At 54.9% G+C, this 25,857-nt stretch overlaps 2 protein-coding genes across 10 annotated transcripts in view; one reads left to right on the top strand and one right to left on the bottom strand.

The window, feature by feature from the left end:
- Nucleotides 1–25,857, bottom strand: part of ASTN2 (astrotactin 2) — a 315,865-nt gene that overhangs the window by 87,971 nt on the left and 202,037 nt on the right. For 3 of the 4 annotated variants that reach the window (XM_084494620.1, XM_084494621.1, XM_084494623.1), the window contains one exon: nt 8,314–8,579. In XM_084494620.1, the coding sequence (XP_084350746.1) occupies nt 8,314–8,579 (266 nt within the window). Of the gene's footprint in view, nt 1–2,890; nt 3,796–8,313; nt 8,580–25,857 lie in introns of those variants that run through there. The other variant, XM_084494622.1, reaches the window with a different exon arrangement.
- Nucleotides 17,491–24,870, top strand: TRIM32 (tripartite motif containing 32). Of its 6 annotated transcripts, XR_014685084.1 has the most exons (3): nt 17,843–19,290; nt 20,145–22,772; nt 24,586–24,870. XR_014685084.1 is itself a non-coding variant. In XM_084494284.1 (2 exons), exon 2 carries the CDS (start codon nt 20,212–20,214, stop codon nt 22,156–22,158), a length of 1,947 nt encoding a protein of 648 aa, XP_084350410.1. In that variant the 5' UTR covers nt 17,491–17,546; nt 20,145–20,211; the 3' UTR covers nt 22,159–24,870. The 6 variants fall into 6 exon arrangements, 5 of the variants coding, with proteins under 5 accessions (XP_084350410.1, XP_084350412.1, XP_084350409.1 ...); XM_084494284.1 differs by lacking the exon at nt 17,843–19,290 and adding an exon at nt 17,491–17,546 and having other exon boundaries at nt 20,145–24,870; XM_084494286.1 differs by lacking the exon at nt 17,843–19,290 and adding an exon at nt 17,632–17,654 and having other exon boundaries at nt 20,145–24,870.

The raw sequence follows: 25,857 nt of genomic DNA, 5'->3' as shown, positions 1-25,857 counted from the left end.
ACCCTGCAGATAAAGCGTGCCCTTTGGGGGGACAGGGACAGCTCCGGGGGATGTGGCATTTAGCAGAGAACTGTAGGAAAAGCGCCGTCCCGGGGACGTTTATGAAAGGAGGAGGTATAAATAGAGCCTGACGTCAGGGCTGCTATTGTCTGGGGTCGTGCCACTTTCCCCAAACACACCGGCACCTTCAGCGCGGCGCCTGCCTCTGCCATACCTCTGCTCCCAGACATTTACGGAGCAGCACTGTTCCAGAAGGGGGAAAAAACACCGAGAGAGAGAAAATGTGATGTTATTTTATTTCGTTCTTTAGGAAGTAATTAAAGCGCCGGGCTGGAAAGGGCATCACAAAGCAATGGGACGCGTGGAGGGCAGAAAGGAACCTATCTGGCACACGGCTAGATGGGTGTGGGTGCGTGCCTGCAGAGACCACAGGGTCTGTGCAGGGCAGAAACAGAAGGAGGGCCACAGGAGCGGCCCCTGGGCTCCCTCGGGGGCTGCAGAAGGCACCAAAGCCCCTTCGCTGGATGGATGCAGGCAGGAGGCAGTGGCCGTGCTGCCTCAGCGAGCTGGTGCGCTCTGCGCACACAGCAGGCGGTGGTGACAAATAACTAGGTCGTCTGAAAAAAATCCAGGATGACAGAGAGACCGGGCAGCGGATGCTCTGCGAATAAGGGTCTGAAGGACAGGCGCAGGGACAGGTCCTCTCCTGTGCCAAGCCCAGAGCCTCGACCCTCTCCAGGGGCCGTAAGGGGGGTGTCAGGAGGGTCCCTGTGGGGATGTCCAAGGGAACGTGTCCCACCCCGCGTGTCCCCCATGCCTCTGCCTGCTCCCTCCGCCCTGCCCCATCCCCATCACCCACACAGATGTGCTGTGCCTCCTCCTGTCCCCACAAGCTCGCTGCCTGCAGCGCCCTGTCCTCCTGCCTGGTCACAGCAGCACGCTGGCACTCTCTGCACTGTCACACCGGTGGCACCGCTCTGCTGTCACCCCAACCCCGTCGCTCAGCACGCTCCCTCCCTGGCACAACCCTCAGCCTGGGGAAGAAATCCCACCCGCCCCATCCCTGCCCTTTTGCCAAACCCAAGAGTCAATCCTTCCTTTCTGGGTGTATTTTTTTTTTTTTCCATGCTAAGTGCAACGCTGGATGAGCAATCCCCTCCGCTGCGCCTGCCCAGCCTTACCCACGTCGTAATTAGATCCTGCAGGTACCCAGCCGTCATCTGCCTTCTGTCAGCCCTCGCGCAAACAAGGTTAGCAAATCGATGCGGCCTCCAATTGCGGGCTGCAGCCTCCCATTTCCCGACCCTTGCTGACGGAGGAGCGGCCGGACGGCACACGCTGGTGCCCAGCCTCCCCCAGTGCCCAGCAGGATGCCCAGCCAGGTGTTTTCAGGGTTTTCCTGCCTGCAAGGGTGGGGAAGTAGCAGGAGCAAACTGAGGGAGAAATAAGATTGTGCATAAAGGAGCTCCTTGCGCATGGAGCTCTTGCTCACCGCTGTGTTAGGAGGCTCTGTGCCCTCTGTAGGGTCTCCTGTCTGCCCCTTGGGGATACTCGCTGGCCCCACAGAAACTCCAGGTACAAATGAAGGGTCTCAGGGAGCTCTGGGAGCTCTGTCTGTAATCCTCCCAGCCCTGAAGCCAAGTGTCCAGACCAAGCCCATGCTTCTTTCCATGAACTCCCCATAGCCTCATCCAGGAGCCCAGTGGCAGAGGATGACCAAGAGCAATGGACAATGGATGCAGGGAAGGCGCTGGTCACAGAACACACAGACACCAAGAGCATCCCCTGGGGGCATCTCCTGCCCTCCCTGCTGCCTCGCTCAGCATCCTGCAGCGTCCTCTCCACGTCAGGAGGCAGCAGGCACAGTTACGAGCCCGTCTCTGACACCTCCAGCTCCTCAGCGGATGCCTGGCCGTGGTGGCCACACCAAGGCAAGGAGCTGTGCAAAGCCACCAGGCTCTGCAAGGGCTCCCTGGGACCAGCTCTGCCCCCTGGCCGCGCTGTCCCTGCTCTGCCAGCCGCATCTCAACGCCCCTCCGTGCCCTAAGGCAATTTTGTCTTTCATTTAAAAGTATCCAAATTGTATTGTTTGCCTGTGAGTCAGCCCATTTAGTTTATGTCCTTCAGTGCCAGAGGGGAAATTTATGAGATGAGAAACTGGCTCAAAACGTTTATTTTCTAGATGACGAGTCATGCCATTAGATATATAGCATTATGAATCATAGGAACAGCATCTAATTTGCTCTTAAAGGTATAATAGGTCTGACTCCCCACACCCATGCGCACACATATATCGGATTGATAGCTCCCCCATAGGATGGCTAGTTCATTTGTTTTGACATGAGCAAGACTTACAGGACCATAAAGTCCCATCTTACCATAAGTTAAGCCTATTCATAAAAAAAAATATTAGGAAATGAATGATCAGCTAGGCACATTCATCCTACACTCGATTGCATATGGATCTATCTCCTGTTGTTATTTGTGCTCAGGGGGAGGCCATTTGGCCCCGTTTTATAGCTCAGACGCTCTGCAACGAGCAGAGAAGAACATTTCCTCTTTGTCCTCTGTTAGACCTAGCTGGAGGAGGGAGAAGCAGCAAGTTATTTCTGACCGCGGGCTTGCTGTTGACATCCCCGGAGAGAAAAATTATAGGACACGAGGAACACTGCAGGTCAGCATTTGCAGGACACAGCATGGAGCCCGTTGTTTCCAGATGGGGCACTGGGAAGGGTGTGAGCTGGGTGCTGATCTCCCCTCGCAAATCTGGTCTTCTCCATGGCTGGTAGGGATGTGAAAATCTGGCCCAAGCGATGCTTTATGTCTATGTTTCTTTATGGTTGGTGGGCACACCTCAGTTTCTGCTAGAATTAAAAAGGGAATTCAGGGAGATGATGGAAAAAAACAAACAACCAACACGCAAAGAAGCAGGCAGGCTGGAGGCAGACGTGCTGCAGGTACCCTAGGTGAACCAGAAGCTGGTGCTTTGGCACACTGTGGTTTGTGCACTGCTTTTCTGATTACTTCCTTCAGGAGTTTTTCTTTGAGGCCACCGATGAGTGCAGCTCCCCGGTGCTGCCACGCTCCATGCAGCCTGTAGATACCAGCAGTACTGCCTGTTCATCAAGGGAAAGGAGAGCTGGGGATGCAGGATCAAGCAGGCATTTTACAGCCTGGCTGGGATGCTATCACCACGACAGGGTGGCTGGAAGAAAAGCTTTCCGTGCCCTTACAGTGAGGCTCACAAGAGATAAACGCTGCTCCTTAGTCGTCTAGACATCTCTGGGAGGAGGAAAACAAACAGAAAGGAGGAGGAAAATGAAGGATTTCCCAGGCCAGAGACTCTTTCCAGGATCACGCAGTTCGCGTCTGAAAGTCTGCTCCAGGTTCGTGGCGAAGGAGGATGAAGTTTCCCCGCTGCTGCTGGCAGGTGATCTCATCTGCTGCTGCTCACACCCTGCCTGCCTCCGGCCGCCGGGCCTGGGGGAGCAGCATCAGCAGCACTTCATCCCGGGAAGGCTCTGCAGCGGTCTGCCGGAAAGGTCAGGGTGCTGGAAGGGACCCAGGGTGGGCAGCATCCTGGCTTCTGGCATCGATGGGAAGCGAGGGAGCAGCAGAGGACACCGTAAAAGCTGGCAGCGGGGGAAAAGGAGAGCCTTCGCAGGGCAGGGAGCGCCCCCGTTCACACCTCGGCTCCGAAGCTCCCCCCGGGGTGGTTACAAAGCCTCCATTCTTCCCCCGCCTAACGCGAGTCGGATGTGGGCTGGAGCTGCGTCGGGATGCACAAGTGCCGGGCTTTGGCACGAGGAGGAGGACGACCAATTAACAGATATTCAAATAAAGCAAAAGCAAACCCAAAAGCCCAGACCAAAACAACAACAACAACCCCCCCAAAAAAAATAATCTCACCTCGACAATACAAACATTGTCCCCGCTCGCCCTGGCTCCCTTTCAGGTTTTGGCAGTGGAAAAAGAAATCACTGGCACCAGCTCCCTGTGCCTTTGGAGGCTGCTCCGGAAAAGACACAGGGAGGGACGACGCTCTGCGTGCGGCGCTGAGCCTGGGCTCCTTTCCCCCTGCTCTGCCCTTCGAGGGCCACGTCCCCAAGGGGGACACACAGAAAGCTCCCTGCCCAGGTGCTGGAGAGCCCCAGTGTGAGTCTTGTCTGCACAGATCAGGGTGGGCTCCCCCTCACCCCAACCAGTGAGTGGTGATGGATGTCTGCGGGGTGTTTCACCCCGTTACGGGCTCTCAGTGTCCCTCCGGGTAATTCAGGGCTGGGGTAAAGGCACAGCGGTGCTCCAAGCATGCAGCCAGGGTAAGGCTCCGTCCCACATCATATGAACAGCAAGTACGAGACAACCTTGACCCTGAGATCTGACCAAATCCCACCAACAAGAGATGCCAGAGCCATCTGCACTTTGCACTTGTGCTGAAACGCAGCCGTCAGGGCAGATCGTGAGCCCGGGAAGGGTGCAGAGATCAGCAGGAACCAGGGAGGAAAAGCAGCACCGCTCTCCAAAACCACTGCCACCATGTCACCACCGCCTGTCCCTCTGCTCCGGCACATGCACACCGCTGGTGCAAGCGTGTACAGGTGGTGAAGCAGCTCCTGGCCACACAGAGAGCCCTGGAGGGGTCCCAGCCACGTGCTGGGCACCTGTCAAGCCCGGTGGAGACAAATCCCGGCCAGCCCCACGCTCCCTCCACATCGCGGGCTGGGTTGGGTGCGCTGCGAGGGGTTTGTGGCTGCAGACGAACGCTGAAATTACTCAATTTTCAAATTAAACGAAGGTCCTAGGGGTCTTCTAAAATCCAAGCTCAATGTCCATTTGTCTCCTTAAATACAAGCAACGGGGCTTGAGTGCATTTTCCCAGCAGGAGCAGGATAAATCTCTCCTGCCCGCCACCCTCTAAGCGCTTCTGCAGCTGCTCCGCAGGAGCCGTGGGGTTTGTGTGTGTGTGTTTGTGCTGGGGGGAAAGGGAGGAGGGAGAACAGTGCACAAAGCAGACAGAGCTCGCTGCTGAAGGCGCCTGCCCCTGCCTCCCCCAGGTCCCGGGGCCGTGTCGGGGTGGGAGGGATGGGGATTTGGGTGTCCCCGCTCGTCCCGGGGAGCCCGCTGTCTCCTCTTGGTGCCTCTCGGTGATTATTGAGGCGAGCTGGGCCCTTCGTCAATCCCACAGCTGCACGGGAGAGAAGTGTTTTGCCCATCCCGTGGGGTGAAGCTGGGCAGGATTATCTCAGTGGAGCAGCGAGGAGGAGGAAAGCCACCAGAACTGGCTCGCTGGCTGTCGTGGTGTGCAGCTCTCCGATCCTTTGGCTTTGGGACCTTCACTAGAGGGAAACCACACAGAGCCACCAGGTCTCTCTTCTCTCCTGTTATATGCCCTGACCTGAAGTGCCTGGGCACTTCTTTCAGCAGAAAGGCACAAAATGGGCAGAGGCTGGTTGCTGTTGGGTCTGCCCAGCCACGGACACGGGTGCAGGTTTCTTCCACAATCCCACAGTGAAGAAGCTCCTCCAGTTTCACCTGGACACAGCCATGGAGGGATCTTTGCTTTAACCACTCTGGTGCCTGCACTGCTACAGGGCACAAGCAGTTGTGATGGCTACGAAAAAGCCATCCAACGACGCTCTCCAAAAGGTACCTGGACTTCTGAACACGTTTCCTTGGCCCACACCTCTTCTTGCCTCCCTCCCCAGAAGCTTTGAGTTCCTGGGGCAGCTGAGATCGCCTTTCAGGAATGTTTTCTTGGACAAAGCCTGAAATCACCGCGTGTCCTGGGATGGCAGCAGCAGCCTGGGATGTCCCTGCCCTAGCACCAGTGCAGTCCCCAGGTATCAGTGACCGGGCAAGCTCTCCAACAACGCTGTTAAGCCACAGAGGGAACCGTTTACACTGCCGGGGGCTGACCAGAGGCTTTGAACTGCAGCCATAAACCAAAACTCTCCCCGATCAGCCACAGCTGAGGGTTTCCTGATGCTTATGGCACAAATGGCTTTGGAGGAGCATTCCCTGGGCAGCACGAGGCAGAACCTGACTCCTGGAGCCCTTCTAAATTTCATGTCCTTGCTTCAAAGCGAGGAGAAAACAGCCATCCCTAGCTATGTGGAAATAAGGAGCTTTCCAACCTAGTTCACATGGACAAGGCAATATATTGTCACCTAATCTTTCTCTTGGAAATGGTCAGTTTTAGCTGAAATCAAACATGCATGCATACAAAAAATAATAATAATTAAAAAAAATCACAAATCAGCCCAAGGCAGACACTCAGCCTGGAAACTTAAATCCCAGCACTTAAAGTCTGGCAAGGTCATCAGAAACCCAGAACAAGGCCCTGTGCACGAGGTAGCTGTAAATTTTAACCAGCGTGTAACTCCCTTTGCTGAGGTGGATGAGCAGACACACCTACTGCAAACCACGGGCAACATTTCTTTACCTGCAGCTTGCCTTATCTCTGTGGCCAGGCTTATCATAGAAAACTTCAGCAGAACCTCATAGATCTGAGCATCTGTGCTGTTAACGACCTTTCCTTCCTAACGACCTTTCCAATAACGTGTAACAGTCGATGTGTACATACATGCAAAGAGAAAGATCTGAATTTTTTGGTTGTGTGTCCCCCCCCCTTCTTTTTGTTTTTGACTTCTGTGAGGGAATTGGGATCTGACTGCAGTTCCTATGGGGTCAGCCTCTGCTCTACCAGTTATTATCCACAGAAATGGGGAACAAACAGCAGGACAGCAGGCAGGAGAGCCGTTAGCTGAGGATGCTCCACTGGGAGGGGAGGGACGTGGCCGGTCTGGTGTGGTCGTGTCCCCAGCCTGCCACCCCGACGTCCCCCTCCCTGCACAAAGGGACCCTCCCGTGCTCTGAACTGCAGTGTCCAAGTGCTCACCCCAGCCATCTGCAAATCTTGTTTATGCCACAGGCAAATGCCACACTGCCAGTGCCTGGGACCACCCCCAGACTCCAAAGTGATGCTGGAAAAGGGAGTCGCACCCTGCGGGCCTTGCACCAGACCCTGCTGGCAGCACAGCCCCCTCCAGCACCCGTCCTGGTGCACAGAGCGAGGCAGCGATTGAAATCTGCAGCTTCACGGCACGTTGGCAGGGGAAGCAGGCACACCTGCTGGGTCCCACCACGCAGGGGATGGCTTCTCAGAGCAAATAACCTCCTCCTGATCTCTCTCTCCCCCCAAAAATCCTGACCACTGCCAGCTCCACCTCCCTGGGAGAGGCTGGGGAGGCTTTGCCCATCGCACAGCGCCGGCAGGAAGGCTCCAGCACCCTGCCCCATGCAGGCAGCACCTGGAGGTTTGCTTCTTTGGGGTCTGCTTTGTCTGCCTGTTTGGTTGTTGTTCTCCCCAGCGCCTGGACGGACAGCACAATGCTGGCAGTCCTTCAGTGGCAGCTGATGGGGCCAGCCCTCTGCTGAGCCCGGGGAGGAGGAGGAGGAGGAGGCTGGAGAAAGGCAGGCCGTGGCTCCCCAGGATGAGGAGGCAACCCCAGGGCAAGGAAGAGGAGGAGGAAGGCACCTTTCAGGAGGAGGAGGAGGGCGCTTTGCAGCTCTGGCAGGGTGGCATTGCTGCCAGGGCATAGGGCTGGTGGTCAGCAGGGGCAGTGTGGGTGCCCCAGGTCTCTGCTCGCTGTCACTGTCAGCCCCTTCCCCGCACCTCACCTACCTCTCACCCCACAAAAGGAACTGCCACCCTGCTGCTGGAAGGATGCTGCTGGAGGCGCCAGGAAGATTAACAGATGGAAGAGCAGGAACGGGATCAAGGGGTTCCCAAGGAGGGACAGTCCCCATGAGGGTGCCAGGAGAAGCCTGGCAGCTCTTTTGCCCATGGATCTGGGAGAGGGGGAAGAATCATTCTTGGTGGTCACACCTCCAGGTTGCTGGGATTGCTTCCAGACCTGCAGCCCCATGTCCCACCCACAGCTGCTGTGCGCTGGCTCTCTCCCTGCATCTTAATCAAGTGCAGGCTCAGTGCTAATAAGTGACTTTAAGCAGGTCTGGCATTCCTGGATTTGGGGTTAGGGGGCTGCAGAGGGGATGGGGGGGGGTTGCAGGGGAGAGAGAAAGTGGGCAATAAATCTCCAGATGATTACCACTGAAGTTTTCACAGGAAGGAGAGGAGCCCAGCCCCAGGGAAGGGTCACCTCCAGCTTTGCTGGTCCCTCCTGGAGTAACAGTGACCTCCTGTGGCTGCGGGCCCGTCCCGAGGGGCTGCTTATTCCCTCTGGCTGCGCTCCCGCTTCCCCCACATGGAGACAGAGGCAGCTCCTGGTGCTCCACCACCCGCTCACTCACCTCCCTGGTGTCGTTGTCCTGGATCAGGGCGTACAGGGGCACCACACGGTTGATCTCCAGCAGCACGGGCGTGGGGCTGAGCTGCTCCTTGCCCGGGCGCCGGCACAGGTGGCAGGTGGATGGGCAGCGCCCCTTCTCCTCGCAGCGGATCTCCACGCCGGAGATGAGGTGGTCGTCAGACAGCATCTGTGCAGTCAGCAGGCCCGAGAGGTAGGTGATGAACGGCATGGACTTCAGTTCCTTCTTGTTCCCGAGCTCCGTTGTTTCTGGTTTAGAGAGAGGGGAGAAAATAAGTAGGGTGAAGGAAACCTCGGCACGGGCCTTTCCCCCAAAGCCAAATTTCATTGCAGCCAGGATAAATGCAGCTGCTGGAGGTGTGGGCCAGGTGGGAGCAGGAAAGCAGAAAGGTCGAGGAGAGAAGGAGAAAACCAGGGCTGGCAGGTCACTGCCGGGGAGCGGGTCGAAAGCGGGAGCATTTGCAGCCAAACACTTCTAGAAGTGACCGTATCCTCATTCCTCTTTTGTGATTTGCATCTTCGCTTTCTGCGCTTTGCAATGAAACAAAACCACCCGAGTGCATCTTCCCTGCCAGGAGAAACCTCTCCAAAGGGACTCGTCAGGGACCGAGTGCCCTCACCCCAACCCGGCACCAGCCCTCCCCGGTCCCTGTGCCCTTCGTTTGGGCGATGCATCAGGCAGGGCACCGAGACTGAGCAAAGGCAAGGAGGTTTGGCATGGGATGAAGTCCCACGGCAGAGAGGCTCGGTGGCAGAACAGAACGGTCTCACCACAGGGGAACAGACAGGAGCATTTCCAACACCGAGCTGTCGAGACCCTGCTTTTAGGAAACATTCAGGACTTGGAAACCCATGGTGAAGCTTCCTGGTGGTCTAATCTGTGAGGAGAGAAACCCAGAAAGACTGACTTTTTTTTTTTTTCTGACTTGGCCCAAAAGCTCAGTGAGGTCCAGGAAAGGATTGCACCTGGAGATACCCTGAGACGAGAAGGCAGGAGTCCCCTCTTTGTGCTGTACACCGCTGATTTAACTCTTTAATCAGACCTCTCCTCTTGGGTTGACTGAAGAAGGAAGACCCAACCTTCATGGCCTACAGAAGAGAAAGCTTTCATGTTCTGTGCCCAAACAGGGCTCACGGCACCAGACGGGGACGGATGCTGCCTTCAGCAACAACTTCCCCATCCTGAGAAGCTGCTGCAAAGGAAGGAGTTTTGTCTCCGTGCCCTCGGCTTGCAGTGACATGCAGCTGATCTGGCGAGGCACTTGTCAATTAGAAATCCAAATAAACACAGCATTCATTCATTCCTCTCGGAGCCCTTCGGGCTAGGGACAGCCCTTCCCCTTCTGCCAGGCTGTCAGGGAACACTTACGTGCGCAGGATCAAAGCCGTCATGGGAAGACGAGCAAGTTCCAGGCAGCCCGTCCTCCAGCGGGATTAGGGGGACAGTTGCTAAGATAAATTAAAACAAGGCTGTGGTGGAGGTGCCTCCGTATCTGGGAGGCACTGGGATACACAGACATGGAAAAAGAGCCTCAGAGCTGGCTCTTGGAAAGATTATCTTCTGGGAGAGTGGCTCCAGGCAACTGCATAAGGGAAAGCCATGACACTGCTCAACCAGGTGGCTCATGGAGAGGGAGGCTACGAGGCAAAGCTTGAGCCTCTCCTGGCCTCTGGATCAGACCAACTCTTGTTGTAACACAGCCACTGAAAGGCACTTAGAGGAAGAGGAGAAAAAAGACAACAGTGACTCTTCAGGCTGCAAAGCTCGTTCACCAGAGCCCAAGCAGTCACCTCTTCCACGGGATGAAGTTTTGGAGTCACGCGCTAAGGGAGAACATGAGCACACAGCAGAAAAGCCGAATCACTTCATCTCACGGTGGCAATGAGATATCAAACCTTCCTTCCTGAGCCGGTGGCAGCCCAGGCTGGGTGGGGATGCTTCATTTCAGGAGCATTTCTGGGCTTTCTGCTCTGGGCCTCTCTGCCTGCGTCCCCTCTGCTTCGGAGAGCACGGGGCACGCGGTGCATTTGTGCATGGTGCTTGTGGCCTTGGGGGCTCTCAGCGTACCAACAAATACTGCAGGGTGGGATGGATACGTGGTAAGAGCAGCCTCCCCTGGTCCTCCTCAGCTGCCACCTTGCTTTGGAAGGAGCAAGCCGAGGTGAGTAAGGAGTAAAATAAACCTTTGAGCATGAGTTCCTCCCTGCAGGACAGCTAACCCCACTGGGACATCCTGCCCCTCCATCCACCTCCTTTATCCTCCACTGCCAGGAAAGGGGCAGGGCGCTGGAGGTGGTGGCTGAAAGAGCTCTCCAAAGGGACAGGCACGAAGATGAAGGCTCCTCCTTCCTCCTGATGGAAACACAGGTCGGACACAGCCGTTCGGAGCAGCAGTCACCGAACGGAGCTGCACACGGGGCAGAGCAGAGGGCTGCAAATAAAACGAGGTGGAAAAGCAGCGGCTCATCGGGGAGGCTGCGTGCACAGCACAGCTCCCCTCTCTTCGCAGCCACCTTCTCAGCCACAGAAGATTGACCGTGGAGCCAGGTGACGGGTGGCAGACTTGTCAGCACGGCGGATTTCATAGGTGAGGTGGTAACAGGTGTCTGCATTTAATCCTCTCCATTGTGGTTGAAGCTCCAAGCACTTTGGGGAAAGGAATTGCTTTGTAGATTGGGTTCCCAGGGCCGGGAGGGGTTACTGCAGCTGAGGTGAACAGTTCAGGGTGCTGGAAACTAATTCACGGTGTTCCCTCATACTGCAGAGGCTCTGGGTACAACTCCAAATGAGGAAAATGAAATAGGATGTGGCTCAGCAGAGGGAGACGGGCTTCAGTGCCAAATCGCCAGCTCTCATCCAGATGAGCACTTGGAAGCCATCAGCACTGGAGAGCAGCTCCTGGTCGCTTTTGTGGAATGAGCTTTGGGGGCTTAAGTACAGTCCTAACAAAATAATCCCCCCGTTCCTTCTATTAAAACCTATCTGAGAGTGCCAGAAGTGCAACCTGCTCACCAGCCAGCTCCTCTGGGGCCGGGGAGAGGCGGTGTGGAAGTGCTGCCCCTGGGCAACGTGCTCTGGGATGAAAGCATCAGCCCCAGGTGCCTCTGGGCTGCACTCATCCCTCAAAAGCTGTTTTCCTTGGTGGAGAGCGTGCTGCCCTCTTCCCAGCCACACCACTTGTCACTCGCAGCGACGCATGGGGGAGTTACTGAGATCTGGGAGGTGTATCCCCAAATACATGGGTGTATTCCTGGACCTGCCGCTGCCCCTTGGGCCAAGGGAGAGCTGAGGGGTCCCTGTGTCTCCCTCTCCCCTCTCTCAGAGAGAGGTTTAAGGGATTTGCTCTGCCGCCTGCACGCGCAGCTCCGCTCCCCAAAGCAAACCCGACAAGGAGCTGGAGAAGCCCCCACACTCCTGGAGCTTTGCTCTGGCTTTTATTACCTCGGTGCTGCTGAGGGCTCACCAGCAATGACAGCCAGCTGACTGGCTTCTGCTGGGACTTAGGTACGCGTGGCCCAGCCCTGCTGCTGCTGAAGCCGAAGGAAGTTTCTGCTGCTGGACTGGAGAATCAGAACCAGACCCTGCAATGTAATGCTGCAACGCCATGTGAACTCAACAGCACTCCTGTTGTCTTCACTGCAAGCTGGGCCGAGTCAATTTAGCTTCATTGTTCAGGTCCACGTTGCACAAGCCCTGTGGGTAACCTCCCCGAGCGCTCCTTCCAAGCCTCTGCCTCCTTCTCAGGGAAAGGCTTTGCAGGTGAGCGCTGCTGGGGAGCTCTGCAGGGCCTGGCAGCACGGCGAGGCTCGGCCACGGGGGCTGCAGAGCACCGGGAGGGTGGGATGGAGGGAATCCTTATCAGCCCTTGCATCTGGACGTGCTTTCATAATGCTGCTGGAGACTCAGTGAGTCCTGGCAACATCTGCTTGGAAGCACAGCGCCGCGGATGTGGTTAGACGCATCACGGCAACTTGTGGGAGTTATTAGTTTGTTTGTTTGTCTGAAATATGTATTTAGAAAGAAAAACAACAACAACAACAACAACACAACAAATAAAATCGCAGCCTTCCGCTCAGCATCCAGCCTTGCGTAAGGAAGGAGGATGAGCAGCACAGGGCAGGCAGAGGCACTGGCTCCGTGCCCCAGCGGGATTCAACAACCCCGCAGCGAGGCCTGCAGTGAGCACGGTGCCTGCTGGGGACTAGAGACGTGGGGAGAGCCTCACAGCATCATCATCAGCACCTCCTCATGCTAGGACAAGAGGGAATGGTGGTAACACTCCTGCTGGAACAACCTCCAAACAGAGCACCTAACTTTGGTACCGGAGGGCTCTTTGGTCTTGAGGGCTCCCGGGAGGCGATGGTTTTGCTCATGGTCCAGCCTTTTAAGCCGTGCCTTTTCCAAAAGATCCCGAGTCATTCCTAAACCGGGAATCACTCCACTTACCACAAGAATGCAGCCACATCAGGGGTAGGATGTGGTAGCTCTTCAACAGCAGAAAAGCTTGGAACAAGAAGAGGAGGAGGCTCTCCAGCTGACGCTGTGAGAAAATTTAAGGAACAGGCCCAGGTGGGGATACCTCCGGGTTAACCCTGCTGACGCCCACAGCCTGATCAGCCGGGACTAATTTAGGCTCTGCATTCCCACACAAGGCAGAGGACATTCTGGCCACCAGCTAGGGATTTAGGTGGGGATTTATGGCCAAGACGGCTGCTGGTTTGCTACCTGGTGGGAAAACACCCCGTTTGTTTGCAAATCCATCGAAGGGGAGCGAGAAAGGAAATCAATAGGCGTGTTTGCCTGGGAATTTCTCTTGCAGTGAGCTGTGGTCAGAGCAGCAGCCGATGGGGCTGTGCAGAGCCTGGCTGGCTCCATCACTGCCGGCTGGGGCGATGGCCGGGGAACCCACTCGGGGTGCGTGCGGCCACGTGCACGGGAAGCACGGTGCCAGCCCCTGCTGCCACCCAGGACACACCGTAAGGGCCGAGCCACCCATCAGGCAGCAATACCTGCGTGTCTGGGGCTCACACACCGTCTGTGACACATAGGAGCTCGCCAAGGAACCACAAGCAATGCCTCCATCCCTCGGCGTGGCATCCTGCGGGGACGGCATGGGCACTTTGGGGCTGGGCATCACCGCAGCCTGTCCGGCAGGGACATGGGACTCGAGTGCATCCCCTTGTGCCGGTGCTGGCGAGCAGGAGGGTGCCCGTGGGAGCCCCCCCGAGCGGGGTGGGCTGCGTGTGGCCGTGCCACTGGTGGGGCTGCAGGGGCAGTTGTGGCCAGCTTGGTCCGTGAGGACCTGCTGCCCTCTGGTGGCTCTCGGGCTGCAAAACGCGGCTCGCAGCCCTTCCAGCCCCTCGCCTCTCGCCCTCGGGGCTGCCCCACACCCTGGGGAGCTGCTCTGGCAGCCCCCGGGAGCAGCCTCCTCCCTTTGGGGCTTCCCGACCCCTTCCCACCCCCCCGTGCCCCCCGCGCCCCGCTGCCTCCCTCTGCGGGCACCCCGCTCGCCACCCCTGCTCTGCCCGCTGCTTGCAGCTGACACACCACAGAGATGTTCCTTAACGCCGTGAAGAACAGCTTTGCAAGTCCAGGGCATTCAGGGAAAGAAAATAAATAAATAAATAAACAAAATACCTCCAGGAGGGTTTTTAGGGCACACAAACAAACCCCTCTAGAAGTGGGCAGCGCGGGTACCACCGGTGAGCTCGTTGCTGCAAGCCCTGCAGAGCCCAGCACCATTCCCGCTGCCTGTGCTGGTTCATACCAAAGCCCTGCCCTGCTCACCACATCCTCAGTATCATCGTGGTGCTTGGCCCCTGCCTCGGAGCCATTGCAGACCCCGAGGACAGCTCCACAAGCCCCAGATCGCTGCTGTTGGCTCCCATGGGCTGTTGGCTGCGTGTCCTCCCTGCCCTTCCTTGTCACGGTGCAGGGTCCCTGTGCCCTGACACACTGGGTAACAGCCTTGGCTCATTGTCACCACCTCTAACCAAGTCCACAGTGTCCCTTGCTTTTTCCCCAGGATGCATTATAGGATTATTTCCTCATACTGTTCATTTTCAGGTGTGGGACCTCACAAAATCTGCCAGACCACGCTGGTTCAATCCTAACATCCACCTTGATTCCCTGTAAAATACATCACTGAACGAGCATCTCCCATGGACTCCCAGGGAGTTTCACCCTTTGGCTCTTTATCCCTGAGCTCACTGTGGTGCAGCCCGCCACGACATGGGGCATGGCAGGGCCTTCGTTCAGGGTCAGGCCACCCTTCTGGACCACCCGGCAGACCAAACCTTACCTGCTGCATTTCCCTAAGGGCTGTGGGCATTTCCCACAACCTCCTCTGACCTGGATGCAGCGGTGATGCCCGGAGGTGGGAGCGAGCCCCACGTCCTCCCTGGGCACAGCTCACCTCAGGGATTTGTGCTCAGCAGCCTCCTGCTGAGGTTTGTCGCGTGGAGCCTGAAGCACAGCACGAAATCAGGAGAACATAAATCTCACTCATTTTCCTTTGTGAGACAAGCCCAGATTTGCATCTGCTCTGTCTCCAAGTGCCTTTGCTGCCTGCATTGCTCTCTCTGCTGTTTCCTGGTCCTTGCTGGGGTCAGCAAACCCCACGCAGGATGCACTGTGCCCTTCGGCATGAGGTCTGAGCCCCATGGCTGCAGGATGGTGCAGGCTGCGCTGTCCTCCCTGCACACATGGATGGAGAAGCCCCATGCTTATGGCAAACAGTTATTCTGAGAGCTCACATCTTCCACAGAAGGAACTTCTCCATGCCACAGATCCCAACCTGTGCTCCCACAGAGGAAGCCCCAAACCCGGCCATTTCCTGATCTGCTGCACTGCACCGCTGGGTCACAGTAAAACTAATTTCTCTGCTATCAGTGAAGCAGCCTGAAGACTCCTGAATGAAATTCGAGCTGGAGTGGGACCCGTGTTACCGATATTCCTCACACCAGCACCACCCTGCAAAATGCCAGGGCAGAGCCACGATCGAGTTGCTGAAATCCTGCCTCTGATTTCAGCCGTCAGAGCCCATCTGATGGGGAGAAGAGCGATCTGATAGAAAGGTCAGAGGGACGACAAGGAGGAGGGAAGAGGCAGGAGGGAAATGACTGATTACATGATTAACGACTCTACTCATTAGTCCGTGATGTGCGGCAGAGCTGCCATCCTTTGCTACCTCCCATGTGTGAGAGACAGAGAGGGATGAGTCTGGGTGAGTGCACGTGCTGTGAGCACATTAAAATCTGCACAGCAAGAAGGTGGAGACAGGAGCAGGCTCCAAGGTGGCTCTTCCGAGCTCTTTGTGTTTCGGGAAGGGTTGCAGAGCCAACCCCAGCATGGTCACAGCCTGCGCTTCCACTGCAGCACCCTGGGGCTGCTGAAGAAAATGGCAGGAAAAGGTGCAGGGGCTGGGCACAGATTTGACAGCTTTTACAGGAGACCTCACAGAAAGCTGTGACATCTTCTAGAATTTTTCAATGCTTATGAAGAGCTTCATAAATGGCAGCCTCCACCCTCACACGTTAGCCCTGCGGGAAGCAGAAAGCTGAACATGAAGCTCTTAAATAAAGCTCCTAGGGGCACCCTGTGCCTGGTTTTGCTGAGGGCAAAGTCCCACCGATCACCCTGCAGGTGACAGCATGGCCAGGAGGCTGCTGGTGCTGGCTTGAGCCCTGCCAGAGGAAGCACCAGTGGTCAGCAGCCTCACTGACAGGCTGCAGAAAGGGCACTGCAAATTGATTTTGTTTTCCTCTGAGGCATCCAGGTGTTAGAACACGTAAAAAGGAGCATGGTGGCCACAGGTTTTGCTTCCGAGCCCTGGCTGTTGTCCCCTGCATGGTGTGGCTGGGAATTACGGAGGCCTCCCCGCAGCACATCTCCGTTCAGACACCCCCACACAGCGCCCCATGGTCCAGCTCGGTGTTTGGCAGCCACCTCCTGCACCTCATCCATCTCAGCTCTTCTGATCCTGAATCCCCCAAACCCAGCAGTGCCGCCTCTTTCAACACCAGGCAAAGCTCTCCCCTGACTGAGGAGCCATCCCAAAGTGCACAATTCCCCAAAAACCTTTGATTTCCCACTACTGCAGTTGCACTGCTTGTTGGCCACCACTGCCAGCATCTGGGCTACTGTGAGGGAGGGATTAGTGCCAAGAGGAGCCCTGCACAAGTGCTCCAGTAAGCAGCTGCAGCTGCGGATCTACTCATTGGCAATATTTTTGTGTGCCACCCAATCAACTGATTACATCTGCATCTAAAAATAGGCATTTTTGTGCTGCTTCAGAGTAGTTTCTGAGAGGGGCTGATAACGCAGGGCTGTGGTGTGAGACCCGAAACCTGGCCGGGGCCCTGGCCCCACAGGCAAAGGCAGCCTGAAGGCAAAGGGGCTGCGGCCCCGCAGGGGTGGAGAAGGATGGAGAAAACCATTGGAGTACAGGGACACAGCTGGGAGCCTCAGCGCAGAAGGGCGTGTAAAAAAAAGGGGCGTGTAGGGGAAAAATGGAAAAAAAAAATAATAAAAAAATATTTTTAGTTTTAATTGACAGGAGTCTCAATGCAGAATAGTGTGTAAGAAAATTGGGGGAAAAATGGAAAAAAAAATGATTAAGTTTTATTGACAGGAATCTCAATACAGAATGTTGTGTAATAAAACAGGAAAAAAATGAGAAAAAAAAAAAAAAAAAAAAAAAAGAATATTAAGTTTCTGTGAAAACTTCCTATTCTATTTCTATTTAAAGTTTTACTGACAGGAATCTCAACACAGAGTGGTGTGGAACAAAACGGGGGAAAAATGAAAAAAAAAAAGAAGATTTTTAATTTTTATTGACAGGCAGGGGTCTCAGCACAGAATGGCGTGTAATAAAATGGGGAAAAAATAATTTAAAAAAATATAAATATTTATTGACAGGAATCTCAGTGCAGAATGGTGTGTGAGAAAACTGGGGAAAACTGGGGAAAAAAAGGATTTTTAACTTTTAATGACAAGCAGGAACCTCAATGAAGAGTATACTGTAATAAAACTGTGGAAAAATGAATATATATATATATATATGTTTTTAACTATTCTTGACAGAATCAGGCAGGGGCAGGCCGCGGACTCCAACTCCCAGCACGCCCCGCGGCTCGGCGCCCTGACGTCACGGCGGCGCGGCGGCGCGGGGCATGGCGGGGGAGCGGCGCGCGCGGCCCGGCAGCGGCGGGCAGGTAGGCGCGGGGGGGGCGGGGCCGGCGGGTAACGGGCCGGGCACGGGGCACTTCCGGGAGGGGGGGGGGGGCGGCCCTGAGGGGAGGCCGCGCTGCGGGGCGGCTGCGGTGAGACGGGGCCGGGAGGGGACGATGGGGGGGGGCTGGGGGCAAAATGGGGGGCTGAGGGTAAAGGGGGGGGCTGGGGGTAAAGGGGGGGGCTGATGGGAGCGGGTAGAGGCAGAACCGGGGGGGAAACCGGGAGCTGGGGGTGGAAATGGAGCCTGGGGATAGGGCCGGGAGCCGGTAACGAGGCTCCTGAGGGAGCTGGGGCCGGGCGATAAACCTGAAATGTGGGGATAAAGCTGGAACTGGTAAAAGGCAGAGCCTGTGGGCTATGGGGCTGGGTGGGCAGGGCGTGGGGAGCCCGCTGTGCCCACAGCCTGTGCTGCATAACGGCTGTGGAGGCCACGAGAAGCTGTGGCAGGGCATCAGAGAGCCACCGAGGCGGGGAAGGACCCCCAAGGAAATCTGCTGAATACGAGGAATGCAAACGTGAAGGCTGGTCCGCTGCTCAGGCTGCCCCCAACGCCCTGCCCTGCAGCACAGGAGCTGCCCCAGGACCAGGAACATGCCCAGGACCCAGGGCACAGCTGGCTGTGGGGTAACGCTGCAGCCAAAGGGGGATGTCACAGCACTGAGATGTGTACTGGCCTCCTGACACAAGGGTTTTACGTGTTAAAAGCACATCGTGCATGTCATCGTTCAAAAAACTGGACGTGAGGTAAACCTACACGAAATCCCCTCGCCATCTCACGCTGATGCCAGCACCTGTTCGGGAGGCAGCTTCTTACATAACTCGCATTTTCAGATGTCAGCACTTGTGCCTCATCCTTCCCTATGCAAGTCTTTTGGCGTATTTTCAGGGAAAATAATAACGAACCTTGGACCTTGTATTCCATTATTTAAAAAAAATCACTTTAAAATACAGCTCTTCGTCCCCCAGAGGAATGTTTCTGATCTACACGGCAGTGCCGAAGCTTCTTCCACAGCTGGGACATGGCTACGAATACAAGGGAAGTCTCTTCGGTGCCAGCACCCCAACTGTCGCAGCTCCCCAGGTGCCACCCGTGTGACATTCAGCATGCCACCAGCCCGGGGAGCCGGGCATCAGATCCCAGCCTGGGACTTGCCAGGGATTCTGCCCCACCGAGTCAGTCCCTGAAATCCGGGCTTTAAATAACTGCGGACCCAATAAATTAAAATGACTTTTTTTTCCTCTGTACGAACATAAAGAACTTTTCCTCACTGCAGTTGTCTCCTTCCACTTGAGCAAACGCTGAGCTGAAACACACTGAACCTTTCTGTCTGAAATGCTCCCGAGGATGAAGCAGGCAAACACAGCAGGGAAGCGAGAGTGCTGCGTGCGTGCAGCCATTATTCAGAAAAAGCTGTCTGTTCACATCCCTCTGCGACCAGCTCTTCATTTTAAAGACTAACTACTTCCTTCTCCTCCTCTCCCTCTAAAGGAAATGTTTTCTCCCCGTTTCTTTTCAAGGCTAAGCAAGGCAATAGCAAAGGTATTGAAACCCAGTCTGCTGAATAATAACTTAATGATGCGAGCCCTGCTCTGTTCCCTCTGAATGGCTGGCTGCTTTAGCGAGACAGCTGCTGGGATCTGCTCCCCGCTGAGAGGGATGTGGGGCTGCAGGAACCTGGTTTGAAGCTGAATGGCAAACACGGCGCTGAAAAACGGAACCAAAACGTAAGAACGAGGGCAGTGCTACAGGAGCACGGCACGAGGAGAAATTACATACAATTAAGCTAAGCACGAGAACTCCCTGCGAACGCTTGCAGTCTGTATTACCAAGTGATTGGAGTTCTGTGAACTCCCTTCAGCTGCTTACCCCTGCTAGCACACCGCTGCCTGAGCTGTGTTTTGTCTGCGTGCTGAAGCAGGATGCAGCGTGGCAGAGGCTAACGGGAGGCCCTGGTGTGAGGTCCTCCCCGTGCGCGGTGATTCTCAGCGAGTGGAAGCTGACAAAATCATCCCTCCCAGCTTTCCTTCCTGGCAGACGCACGAAACCTCGAACATTTGTTTTGGCTATCTAGAGGAGCAGATTAAAGCAACCACATTTATTTCATTTGTATCTGATGTCATATCTGAATGTAGGTCTCCAGAGGTGATACATTAATGGCCTAAAGCATTGCACCATCTGGTTCCTCTTTTGATGCGCAACATTTGAACGCTTGGTTTAATCTCCCCGGGTTTCGGAGTAAATTATGTAAACTCGCATGCTTGGCAGCGGGAGATGGGCACCATGAGGAGATGATTCAGTCATCAATATCTATTGGGCTTCCTTATTGCTGCCATTTCACTTCTTTCAGTTCTACTTAGACATTTTGCAAGTGAATAATTCATTGTGCTAGACGCTGCAAGTTAGGTTTGGAATTTTCCCGCTCTGAGATTAGCTGTGATTAATCTGCCCTTTCCAAACGTGGGAAAACCAACTGGGTTTCTTATTTTCCAGGGCTGGGAGGTAAATCAGAAATAAATTGCATGTATGTGTAACTGCTGGTGAAGACATAAATCACATTTCCTTTTTTCTTTCTTGACAGAATCGGAGCTCTTTGGAATAAATGTGAGTACCAGGCTTGGCACAGGCTAAAGGCGGCTTCGAAAGCCATGGCTTCTGCCCCTCATCTCAACTCGGATGCGCTCCGCGAGGTCCTGGAGTGCCCCATTTGCATGGAGTCCTTCACCGAGGAGCACCTGAGGCCCAAGCTCTTACACTGCGGGCACACCATCTGCAAGCAGTGCCTGGAGAAGCTGCTGGCTAACAGCATCAACGGCATACGCTGCCCCTTCTGCAGCAAAATCACCCGCATCACCAACTTGGCCCAGCTGACCGACAACCTGACGGTGCTGAAGATCATAGACACCGCGGGGCTGGGGGAGGTGGTGGGGCTGCTCATGTGCAAGGTCTGCGGGAGGAGGCTGCCCAGGCACTTCTGCAAGAGCTGTGGCTTGGTTCTGTGTGAGCCCTGCAAGGAGGCATCGCACGTGCCCCAAGGGCACAGCGTCATCGCCATCAAAGAGGCCGCTGAGGAGCGTAGGAGGGAATTTGGGACAAGGCTTGCCAGGCTTCGGGAGCTCATGGATGATCTGCAGAAAAGGAAAGCATCTCTGGAGGGTGTTTCGAGAGACCTGCAGTCGAGATACAAGGCAGTTCTGCAAGATTACAGCAAAGAAGAGCGCAAGATCCAGGAAGAACTTGCCAGGTCACGCAAGTTCTTCACCACCTCTTTATCTGAAGTGGAGAAGGTAAATAATCAGGTAATGGAGGAACAAGCTTATCTGCTGAACTTAGCAGAGGTGCAGATTCTGTCTCGCTGTGATTATTTCCTCGCCAAAATAAAGCAGGGAGATATAGCTCTGCTGGAGGAGGCGGCAGATGAGGAGGAGCCCGAGCTGACGAACAGTCTCCCGAGGGAGCTGACCCTGCAGGAGGTTGAGCTCCTGAAGGTGAGCCACGTGGGGCCGCTGCAGATCGGGCAGGTGGTGAAGAAACCCCGGACGGTGAACGTGGAGGAATCGCTGATGGAAACCGCATCCTCCTCCTCCTCCTCGGTGTCGTTCCGGGAGCCTGACCTGCAGGAGGAGGCCAGCTGCACGCCGCACGCCTCCCCAGCCAAGCCGAGGATGCCCGAAGCGGCCGCAAGCATCCAGCAGTGTCACTTCATCAAGAGGATGGGTTCCAAGGGCAGCCTGCCGGGGATGTTCAATCTGCCCGTCAGCCTCCACGTCACTCAGCAAGGAGAGGTGCTCGTGGCGGACCGAGGCAACTTCCGAATCCAGGTTTTCACCCGCAAGGGCTTCCTGAAGGAGATTCGCCGGAGCCCTAGCGGAATCGACAGCTTCGTGCTCAGCTTCCTCGGGGCAGACCTGCCCAATCTGACTCCCCTCTCGGTCACCATGAACTGCCACGGCCTGATCGGCGTGACCGACAGCTACGACAACTCGGTCAAGGTGTACACCATGGACGGCCACTGCGTGGCGTGCCACAGGAGCCAGCTGAGCAAGCCCTGGGGCATCGCGGCGCTGCCTTCCGGGCAGTTCGTGGTCACCGACGTGGAAGGGGGGAAGCTCTGGTGCTTCACCGTGGACCGCGGGGTGGGGGTGGTGAAGTACAGCTGCTTGTGCAGTGCGGTGCGCCCCAAGTTTGTCACCTGCGATGCCGAGGGGACCATCTACTTCACCCAGGGGCTGGGGCTGAACCTGGAGAACCGCCAGTACGAGCACCACCTGGAAGGGGGCTTCTCCATCGGCTCCGTCGGCCCCGACGGGCAGCTGGGACGCCAGATCAGCCACTTCTTCTCCGAGAATGAAGACTTCAGGTGCATCGCTGGGATGTGCGTGGATGCCAGGGGAGACCTGATCGTTGCCGACAGCAGCCGGAAAGAAATCCTGCATTTTCCCAAAGGAGGAGGCTACAATATCTTGATCCGTGAAGGACTCACCTGTCCTGTTGGCATTGCCATTACCCCCAAAGGGCAGCTGCTGGTGCTGGACTGCTGGGATCATTGCATTAAGATCTACAGTTACCACCTGAGAAGATATTCCACCCCTTAAAGCATCTCTGGAGGTAAAGCCCCTTCCGTTAGTGATTCTTCCAGCCTCCCTGCAACCTGACAGGAACCCGTTCAGGATGCCTGTGTGCCATACCCCAGGGGATTCGGGCGTGGAGGCCGTCGTATTTTGTGTCTAGGAACAAAGTAGCTAATGTGGTGGTCTGCTTTTCTCTTTTTGAATCTGTACAACAAAAAAAAGGACAAGCACGAAGGAGAGGATCCTTCTGGACTCCCGGTTCCTCGCTCAGTAAGCGGTCACTCCGTAAACCCTCTCACCTCCTTAACGCCACATCCACTACAGCTTCAGCCACTGCGCCTCCCTTTGTGCCATAAACGCCGACTGACTGCTCTAATCACCTTCCTTACAGGACTGGGGAGGCAATCCTCTTCCCGCCGTGGTCTTTGCAAGGAACTCGGTAGCAGTTGTCTGGGCAACTGCTCGAGGAGGCAATTTCTGATGGCAGCACTGCATAAAGCAAAACAGCCCTGGGAAACTGCACGGCGATGGAGCTGGGCTTTCAAACCTGAGAGCCAGGCTTTTCTCTCTCCGTTTTTCCTGTATTCGGGAGATCGCCCCCCTCGTGCCGTGTGTGAACCGTGTCTGTTCGATGTGAAGTGAGTACGGTGCAATCGTGGGAGGCCCAACGGAGCCAGAGGGCTGCCCTCTGATGGCAGCGGGGCTTTGACTGCTAGTAAGGACTGAGCTAGTTAGAAGGGGGGGAGGCGAGGGGGGTTGGAGGGGAAAAAAGAAGCCGGGGTAACGTCCTGTTGATACTGGGAGGTGTTCTGTTAGTTGTATGGTGGGGAACTGTCTTGGGAAGGTAAGTCTGGTACCTTCGTTTGGGGGGAGGGAAGGGCTGGGAGCAGGTAATGAAGGTGCTGGGATGCTGGGGGCTCAGCTGCACCTCACCCTCTGCACTCCTCGTACCCAGCACTACGCTTCCACCCGCCTGCATTTCGCATCCCACGAAGGGGATGGGGGGATAGGGGATTGTTTCACTCTTATTTTATTTTTAATACTCAGAAGCACACCCGTTGCTGCATTGCCTTTCTCTCCTCGTGTAGCAAAAACACTACATTCCTCAGCTTTTTTATGGCACCAGCAGGCACCGGAGTTCATGTTCATCACGGCTTTGGGCCAAATGAAGCACAAAACTGCAGCTGTGTGAACCAAGGCCCCCACAGTGCTACGCTCCTGGCTGATAAATGTGTACCTCAGTGTGGTGCTGCTCGCCTGGAATAGTTTATTGATGGAAAGACGCATTTAAATAGGACACAGTGGTAGCATGTTAATCTGCCACAGATAATAGTTACACTGCAGTGCATTTATTTGTTGCCATCAACAACGTAGTTGCAAATTTGGGGGCACGGCAGACAGTATAAAAGCTGATTTTATGGTGGCTGCCAAACCACAGCAAATTGTTTGCTGCTTGTCCAACAACATGTATGCAACAGGTGATTTTTTTTAAGCTCCCAGAGACTTTCCCCCGGTGAAGCAGCAAAGCAAAACAGGCTGCGGAGCAGCAGCTGCAGCCAGTTGCTTTGCAGTTGCAGGGTTTCCAGAAGCAGCACTGGGAGCAGAACCCTTTTGGTAGGATTTTACATTTTTTTTCCTCTCTTTGCTGTGTTCGACTAGCAAAAAGCCAGCTGTGGGATGGAGGTGCCCCCTGACCACGGCAACAATTTTTTCCTGCTGAAATTTGCTGGAAAAAGCTTGTGGAGAAGGGGGTAGGAGCTGAGGGTAGATGATGGAAGACACTAAAGGAGCTCAAGGGAATTTAATCCTCCCTTCCCTCCTGAGCTGCTCTGTGTATTTGCTGAGGCTATCAACATGCACACAACGATTTACATCCCCTGCTTCTCCTTTTGGGTGGGAGGGGGCAGTCTCCTACGGTATGTAACAGCAATTTGGGGAGCTGATCTCATCTTGCATGTATGTTTTAGGGAGATGACTACTATTACTGGGACCTTCTGCAGTTAATTACACTGTAACTCAAGGCATTTTTTTCCAGTATTATGGTAATGGCAGCTCCTCTCCTACTGATCTCTTTTAAACATCTCTCCTGTTTCCAAGAACTGCTCCAAGAAGGAAGCTACCTGAATAACTGAAGCAATATTATCTATGATAATTTGTACCTCTGTCGGTCTCTGTTCCAGTGGAATTTTTTTTTTTTTTTGCAATAAACATCACACTAAGCAAGAACGTTTCCTGGAGTGCTTAAAGCGGCGGCAAAGCTGGTCCAGTAAACGGGCTGAGCAGCTGGGTACCCCAGTCTGTTCCTGGTTACACAGCTCAAACAGAACCTGTCTGCTTCTCACGGAGAGATTTGGGAAAAAATATCCCTGCTCTGCATCGCTGGGAGCAGGCACAGCGCGAGGTGCCTGGGTGGGCTTTGTCTGCAGCTCTTTTTCTCGTCTGGGGTTTCAGGCAGAAAAGGGAAAAAGAAAACCCGGTGTCCTCGGCCCAGGGTATGCCCTTCCCCTGACAAAGCTCGACAGTGACAGTGAGGTGATGCTGTGGAGCTGTTTCTTGCCGCGGTGCCCCCACGCGATGTTGTGATCGTCTGCCAAATGAGACGAAGCGCAGTAATTAAGGAGTGTGATGAAACAGCTCGCCTTCTGCTCCTTACCTGGAGAAAGGACTTGTCTGCTTCTACGTCTGTGTTTGATTTTTAAAGGTTGTGTAATAAAGGAAAAATTGATCCAATTAAAAGTGCATTGCGAACGGCTCATTTTGTTATTAAAAACACTTCATCTCCTCCCTTTGGCGGCAGATTGTTTTTTACGGCCGCTGGGAATGAGACTCGCTAACAACAGCTACGAGCCCCCTGTTCCGCTGGCAGGCTGTGAGGGAGAAATCGGATCTCTTCGGCAGCTCTAAGGTAACTTCAGCCCACACCTCCCTGCCCACCTCCTAACCAGATGCTGGGCTTTCCTACACCCACCCGCAGCGATGCTCCCGCAGGGCCAGGACCTTGTATTTAGCCGCTACCTGCCGTTTCCAGGAGCACACGGATTGTGGCCACCTGGCTGTGGGCTGGGCTCGGGTTTGCCATCACCCCACTCGCCCCTGGCTCATTTTGGTGCTTTCTGCCCCTGTTTCACACCTTCCTGGTTTTCCAAGGCCCCAGCACACACGAGCTCGCCCCTCACTCTTCTGCCTGGCACCGTTTGCTGCGCTGGGTGAAGGCTTTTATGAGTCCTGCTCATCTCGGCTGATAGGAAGCAGCTCTTTAAGCAGCGACAAGCTGCCAGTTTATCAAACATACACAAACCCTGCAGAACGACGGCTGTGCCGGTGCTGCCAGGCACAGGCTGACGTTTTACGAGGAGTTATGATTTCTTGGGCAGAGGCAAACTAAGTTGCGAACATTTGTTCCGGGCAGCAGCTGACAGCCACGGGTTCGAAAGGGACGAGGGGGAGAGAGTGTTTCTTAATCAAAGGGGGCAGAGCCACAGAAGTAAAAATAAAGCCAGATGCTTTCGGTCTTTTTCTATTGTATAGTTTAAGTGATTTTTCTGGGTCATTACTCAATGTGAGGATTTAAAGTTATTTCATTTTGCACAACTAATTACTCTACTTGCCTGGCAATTCTGGATTACAATGAGCAGTGCATAAGGTCATTTAGCAGACTGAGTCACAGCACATATTTTAGTCTAAACTAAATTTCACGGCAACTAGCTAAATTGTTTTTTTTTT

The sequence above is a fragment of the Aythya ferina genome (genome assembly GCF_964211825.1).
Source record: "Aythya ferina genome assembly, chromosome: 20".
Taxonomy (NCBI): Eukaryota; Metazoa; Chordata; class Aves; order Anseriformes; family Anatidae; genus Aythya; species Aythya ferina.
Note: the sequence above shows the minus strand (reverse complement) of the source record. Positions and strands in the feature narration are given on the sequence as shown.